The sequence below is a fragment of the Halyomorpha halys genome, unplaced genomic scaffold (assembly GCF_000696795.3).
Source record: "Halyomorpha halys isolate HHAL.00 unplaced genomic scaffold, Hhal_1.1 Scaffold340.1, whole genome shotgun sequence".
NCBI classification, from domain to species: Eukaryota; Metazoa; Arthropoda; class Insecta; order Hemiptera; family Pentatomidae; genus Halyomorpha; species Halyomorpha halys.
Window position 1 is genome coordinate 680,949 of NW_027108009.1, and position 7,890 is coordinate 688,838.

Consider the following 7,890-nt stretch of genomic DNA (forward strand, 5'->3'; position numbering starts at 1 on the left):
CTAAATTTCTAAATTTAGCATATCATTAGTTTAAAAGCTCTAGAATTATTGCTTTCCATATCAGTGTCTTCAAAACAATTCTTATTTTCTCATAAATTGCTGATTTCTATATTACAGAATAGTATGAATTAGTCCACAGTGGAGACGGGAAGCTCAATTTTTATAATTCCCGGTGGCGAATCGGAAACAGATTACAACAAATAGTTTCATAAACATAATTAAACTCGAAGACACTACAGACTTAAAAAATACAGTTATCTTTTTATGTCATCAAGCCTATAAAATATTAAATAACTTAAAAAATGGAAGTAGTAAGCTTTTTTTTTTAAATAATGGAGTGTATAAAAAATTGATCGTTTTTCAATCAAATATCTGTATTATTACTTCTTTGAAATAAAATACAATCAATACTCAAAGTATAGTCCATTCTTATCTACCATCATCAGCTATCTGTTTGATCCCACACTGATACCATTCCTTGGGATGGCTTTCAAAGAACTCTTTGACCACGATTTCAACTTCAGCAAAATTATCTAATTTTTTCCCTTGAAGGAAATGGCCGATGGATCAAAACAAGCAGTAATCAAGGTGCAAGGTCTGAACTATATGGTGAATGAGGCAGGAGTTCGAACCCATCAAGTTCTTTAAACTTTTCTTTGGTTCGATGGGAAGTGATTGCTGAGAAGTAAGTTTGTGAGGGACCAGTCTACTGCTCTTTTTTACCTTCCCCATGGAGAGTAGATGGCGACTAACAGTATCTTTCATTTTTTTTTTTTATATACCCCATTAATAAAACCTTATATAGAGTTGGTGACCAGTCATAAATTTTTAACAAGCTACAAATATTTACTGATGTAACTGAGTATATATTGTATCCTAGGGAATATCTAGATTAAACAAATACCTCAATTCATTGATCTCAACTATTCGTAATTAACTCTGACTAAATACATAAGGAACAAGGCAGAAAACAATTTTATGATTAAAAACCATATATAGTGTATTTTTTATTTCATATCATATATAACTTTTTTATATCATTATTACACATAAAATCATAACTAACAACAAGATTGGAGATCGTGCAATATAAAAAAAACATGAGTAGCAAAAGAACTTAAGCTAACCAGAGCTGAGATTATGAAATCGATTTTTAAATATAATTAACATTTAAACAAAGTAAAAAAAAGTATCAAAAATATAAATAAAAAACATTTCAATAAATACAAACCACAACCCGACACAATGAGAATCAGTATAAATACGTTGAACTTATGTACACAATTTTTAAAATAATTTGAGCGATTCAATAAAATTGTTAAAACAAATGAGAAGAAATCTGAACACTTCGGTTACAGCTAACACACTAGTAGAGAGCTAACAGACCAATTTTCAAATCGATTATCAACTTAATTGTTCATATTAACATTAATTAATAATAACTATTATTGCTGAGTGTCAGCGGTCTCCTTGATCTTATTGTCAACGGCGAGGGTGTAAGAACTATACGGCTGTAGTGAATTGTGGGTAATAGAATCAATTATCCACTTCTCTGAGACCCAAATACCATCAGGATTCGGATTTGGCTTATTGCCTCCGATTGTTATATCTGCGGAACTAGAAGATCTCGATACTTTGGCGCAGCACATTTTGAGCAACTGGTCCAAGTCTTTCTTAGGAGGATTTGCAGCTTTTGAAACGTAAATTCGTCCTAAATCCTTAAATATATTCACAACATGTGATGTCCTCAGGCCTCTGCGCTCTCGACAGCATTCCTAAACAAAAAAAAAATTATTACTATATTATCCATTCAATCATTAAAAATAATTATAAATGTGAATGGAGACATTTTCAAATTCACATTGGCACAAATAAAATAAGTATCGCTTATTTGTGTTCACTGTTACTCACTACACCACTGACCATCTTCCCCTCATATTAGATCAAAGGTCAACAATAAAATGATAAAAAAGAAAATTTATAGAAAAAAAATGTTGTCATATAGGAAAACATGATTGCCATAGATGATTTTATTTAAATTTATTTTCCATTCATAGTCACTTATCTTTTATCATTTATGCACTGGGATCAGATAGAAAAAACAAAATTTTAAGAATTAATATCTTAGCTAAATAAAAATCTAAGAATTAATGAATAATTTGTATATGAATGAACCAATAATGGTTTATGAATGAGATGATTTTTTTTTTTAGCCCACATATGTTCACCACTGCCATTCAGGGCCAATGTACACTGTCCCTTATTCTGCTTAAAACAGACTGGATGTCTTTGCAAATTTAGATATTGTATACAAATCTAATGTTTCACAAAGTTTGAGGTCTTGTTCAAAGATGAGGAACTGTAATCTAGCCCCTCTCTGCAGAACATGGATATCACTGGAACTCCATTCCCTCTAACACATGTCATATACCAACCCTTCCCTCGTTTAAAACCCTCATATTTAACTACCTTTTACTTCACCGATCTAATCCGATATTATAATAGTACAGATGTAACTACCTTTTTGTTTTGTTTTTTATTTATTTAGTCAGTTAGTTTTTATTTTTTTATTATTTTTTTTTTTTTTAATTTCGGTATCTGAAATTATTTATATAGAATTTCAATATAAGTAATAATTAAATGGGGCCACACTGTTTTTGGCCAATATATGTTGTAAAATTAAAATTGCCTTTGTAATTGTTCTAAAGGGACCTAGTCCCAGAATAATAAACTATTTTTCATTTCATTGGTGACCACGTTAATCGCATATTAAAGAGATCTTTGTTTAGCAGACAGTGTCAGTGAACAATGATCCTTACATTGTATCCCAAACCCTCCATCCCACATCACCACCCTTGAAGAATGGTGACAAAATTGGAGGATTAAAATTAATTCCAATAAATCCCACCAAATCACATTTACCCTTCGTCTTAAACCAATGACCTCTTGCCCAACAGTATCCTTTAATAATACCCCTCTTATTCCTGTCGAACAGATTCGTTACTTAGGACTACATCTCGACACACGACTGTGACATGGAATCCTCATCGGACAAACAGGCTCTACTGGGAGTCTGAAACTGAAGAGCTGCTGCAACTGATCATATAGACTGGCAAAAGCTTTTTTTGGAGGAGGCCCAGTCATGGTAACAGGATGTAGTGCCATCTATGTACGTATGTATGTATGGTAGATATAGGTTTAAAGAAGAATCCACTCTGCTATTTCGATTTGTTTTTTTAATTGGATACAGTGAGATTAACAGGTCGAACTCTCATAAAAATAATGTAATATTCCTCACATATATACTACCTAATACGTATTAAAAATACAAAAGCAAAACTTTTTTAATCTTCCAACTCTTGGCCTCTATAGGTTATTCATTGTTCAAATATAGCCTCTTCTTTAAATTTTGTTTATTGTCTCAATATTTTTATTCCAGTGATCAAATTGTGAAAAATAATTTGTTTACAATACTTACAGTGATACAGGGGAAATCTTTTGACAAAATATATTTGTCTTCAGGAAGCCATTTCTCTTCTTTGACAGATTCCTCAAACTGAAAAAAAGAAATATCATAACATAAGAAAAATAAAGAGAACAACTTATATAATAAAATGCTTAAACTTTCAATTATTATCTTATATAAATAATTTTGAAGTCAACTGGAACCTTGTCCAAATCAATTACAACCTTCAATGCAACATGTCCAATTTCAATTGAAACCTTTTCCATTTCAAATATAAATAACCTTTACCAATTTGATTGTAATTTTCTCCATTTTAAATTTTACTATTTCCATTTAAACTAAATTCCAATTGGACTCGAACTAATTGATAAAAAAACATATTTTCTTTTTTTTTTCAAAAATAATTATTTTAATTTCAATAATGACTTTTGAAATAATATTTTCATGTTCTTACTTATTTATTTTATTAAATAGATAATCTATATTAAGTGCTATATTCTAGGAGGGTGATCAATCATACATAAACTAACTAAGATAAGGGGTAGAAGTGAAATATTTCCATTCCACGCCAATTGTTAGTAAAAAAATTATCTTAGTTTGTCTGGATTAAAATGATGCTGGAGAATTCTTAATTGACTAATATTTCGTATAGTAATTTTAAAGGTTCACAAATTAAAGAAAATAGTAGTTAGAATATTCATGTAAAAAAATTATCTTAGTTTAAAAATAGAAAGCTAAAACTACATGATTCAAAAAAAGAATAATAAAGACTTAACGAATCCAAAGGTTCAATGCCGATACCACCAATCATTCTCTACCATAAATCTTTCCACACCCCTCTGAACCCAAATCCACTAAATCAGTTTTAATGGAACCCTCCTATCTACGTTACAGTGTACCCTCAGACGTTTACCTGTCTGTTCAGTGATTATTAACATTTTAGGGATCCATTTGTTAAAGTTTTGTAAATTATAACTTTCAAGTTTTTGGATAGAAGGCGCGAGCTAAGTAGTTTTGAAATTAAAAAATAACAAGATTTCCTGCCTTCAATTGCTTTTATTTTCTCATAAATTTTATTTTTTCTAGTTACAGTAGAACTTCAAACAGAAGAAAGTAAAAAAAAAAAAAATTGTAAGCCTTACCCATTTTAAATCCAATATCCAACAACCTCTGGCAATGCCTTTGATGAGATTCAGAGTTCTCCTCGGACCATTACAGACAACGTGAGTAGTTTTCTTAGTTACTTCGTTTTCGACAACACATCTTCCTAGTTCCTTCACTTTTTCAACATATTTTGGCAGTTCACTGAAAATAATAACAGAAGTGAATAAAACTAAATAAATACTAACCAATAAATAAAAACAAGATGAGGAATATCATTTTTGACAAAAATCTATTTCTGTTCAAGGTACAAGAAGGTCTAGTAATAATGAAGAATACAAGTTAGCAAAGATGGAAATAAAATGTTATTTTAAAGAATAAAGCATCATAAAAATGTAATGAATGAGATGAAGAAAATACAGCAGGATCCTATAGCAGTTTTTAGAAAATGGGCAGTTGAGAAGAACTGGTTATTCCAGAGTTTATGAAATAAAATAAAAATACATATTTTAAATAATTCTTTTTAAGATGAAAATTTTTTTAGTTAATACAAATTCTTTGGAATTTAGCTGAATAAAAAAGTCCAGTTTTGATCCGAGAAGATCTTGTGTAAATATCAATGTGGTTATAGACCAGGTAGATCAACTACAGACCATATTTTCTTGACTAGGAATCAATGAACAGAAGATTGTTCGTATGCTAGCTTCAATAAAACCGTATGGAAGGGAATAAATGTCTCAAAATGAACTAAGAGCAAGGATAACTGTTTGGACTAGCTGCTTAGCCAGGCTAAAAATTCTGAATAATAGAGCCCGGTCTCACAGTATTGATTATGATGTATGAGAGAGCAGTAACATCTGTCGTCAACTATTTTTCTGAGATCTAGATGATATCTAAGGCATCAGAAAGCAAGTTGCTAGCATGGGAGAGGCATAGGCATGTTTCGCATGAAGTCTATGGCCCAATATGTAAACTTGGGCAATGGAGGATCCCAGTAACGAGGAGTTGCACCAGAGGTATAAGAAACTGGATTTGGTTTCAATTGTAAGAGGGAGTTGGATCAGATGACTGGGTCATGTAGCACATATAAGAAGGGTATCCCTTAGCGTCTACTCTAAGACTGACATGCTAGAGATGGCTGGAAAGGTGGAAGAAATTCTGAAAAAGATGGAAATTAGAAGATGATGGATGCTTATCTGGAATAGGAGTGTTCAGTCCACAAGATGTGTTGTTTTTTTGGGGGGTGGGGGAGAGGAGAGGGAGGAAATTAAGATGGGATAATTTCACTGTTAAAAGAGCCAAGGAGAGCCATCTAGAGATTTAGGAGCTAACTAGTCATGGCACCATCTACGAAGAACAGGGGAGAACTACCACCTGGGCCCTGTTTCATAATAAAATACAAACTAATACTACTAGTCTTGTAAATTAATCTTAATTCAATTACACTGACTTGTACAATAGTAACTTGTACTTTAGTATTTTTTAATTCCTATAATATCACTAATAGTCTACCCTATCATGAAAAAAATAAGTATTAGTATTATTACCACACTAGTTGCTACACTTGTACTATGAGCTAATACTAATAGCTTTCATTATGAAACAGGGTCCAGATAGGGCTAAGCTCTGACCGGTTCGGACTTGCAGATTTAGCAAGATGAGTGGTCTTTCTGTTACGAGCACTAGACAAGAGAACATGTTTGGCTAAGCAAGCAGCTGCGAGTGTGCCACAGGGAGCACACAGCCCAGAGTCCACCTACTAATACCCCGTAGCAGAGCTGCACAGGACAGGTGACCCATCTCAAAGTTGGGTATACAATGGTCAAATCGAGTAAGCGCATCACTATCATTATTCCACGAGTATCCATTATGTACCAGGACTGGTCCCCCATTAGTACAAAGTCTGCCTTATATTCCATACTTTCCACATCATCAAAATTTCATTAACCAACCAACAATATTATATAAAGCCTCTATCACATTTATTGCCTTTTATTTTCAACAGATCATTTTAATTCAACTAATGCATTCTTTCTTTACTGCTACCAAAACCCTTCTAAAATAGAAAATCTTTAAAAAAATAGCATCATGTCTGATTTCTGCCACGTATTGGATAGGAAAGGCCTAACCCAATGAGAGTGAAAGAGGGTTATAAGAGAAACCGAGATTATTGTAGGGCTGTAGTACCAACAAATAAATATCGCTCTTATCAATTAAGTGGTTTTCACTACATAGCCAACTAGTTGAAGAGAATAAAAACGCAATGCAAATTAAACAAAGCAACCAACTCTCAATGATTAATAAACCACAATATCTTATTAAAAGGAACTGTAATTAAGTTTTTAGAAATTTTTAAACATAAAATAGAAAACAAGTTGGTAATTCGGTATTATCAACCAAACCTTTTTGTGCTTGAAATCAATCCCTTATTCTCTTTTACTTACCCTCCAATGGTGATGAAGTTAACTTTTAAATGGTTTTAAAAATTAATATTATTACTACATATACCTGCTTAGGAAATGAAACTACTACTGGATGACAAAAGCAACTAAACATGTTACAAGGGGACAATTGATCAAGTTAATGTCTACTGGGGATTACATATATGTTGTTAGACCACGTATACAAACAGATATAAATGTAATAGGGTACTACCTTATTATAATACGCAGTAACAAGATTATCTGATCTTGAAAGCGGGGAGCCAGGAGCATGTAAAACTCTGCTAAATGACATTAACGATTACAAATAAATATATATATTTTTTAAATTAAAGAATAAATATTTTAAAAATTGCCTGGGTCAAAGCCTCTTCTTGGGAAACCAATTTTAAGGTATAATTACAAAACTAATATACCTAAAGAGATTAAGGTGAAGAGCCTAAATAAATATTATTCACTTTATTTATCGTATTAATAAGTTGACAGAAATTTGCATATTGCACTTGATAATCAATAATTTAATCCTTTTTTTTTTACAAAGATTAATATAATTTAATGTTATTATTAATATTTATTATCAGCCTATAAGTTATTAGAAAAAATTGTATCAAGTCTGAGGTAGAGTAAAGTGAGGCACACAGTATTTTTGCATATATTAAAAATATGATGATCCGAAAATTGAAATTAGAAAGTTTATTATGGTATACATCAAAATAAACTTAAAAAAGAAATTCTTTTTTACCTCAAGATTAAAAAAAGTTTTTTTTACCTCAAGATTAAAAATAATAGTAATGGCTCAGTGAATCTGAAGTTTTGATGCCGATACTACAAATCGCATTCTACATATATCTTTCAAGTGACGCCCATCCAAACCTAAATCCA

At 31.5% G+C, this 7,890-nt stretch overlaps 1 protein-coding gene across 1 annotated transcript in view; it reads right to left on the reverse strand.

Annotated features, from left to right (window-relative positions):
* Positions 1–1,008: 1,008 nt before the first annotated feature.
* MCPH1 (Microcephalin) overlaps positions 1,009–7,890 on the reverse strand; it is a gene marked incomplete in the record, with an annotated part of 14,417 nt that continues 7,535 nt past the window's right edge. Inside the window, 3 exon segments of the mRNA XM_067046408.1 lie at positions 1,009–1,775; positions 3,479–3,556; positions 4,609–4,771. Coding sequence (XP_066902509.1) covers positions 1,446–1,775; positions 3,479–3,556; positions 4,609–4,771 — 571 coding nt within the window.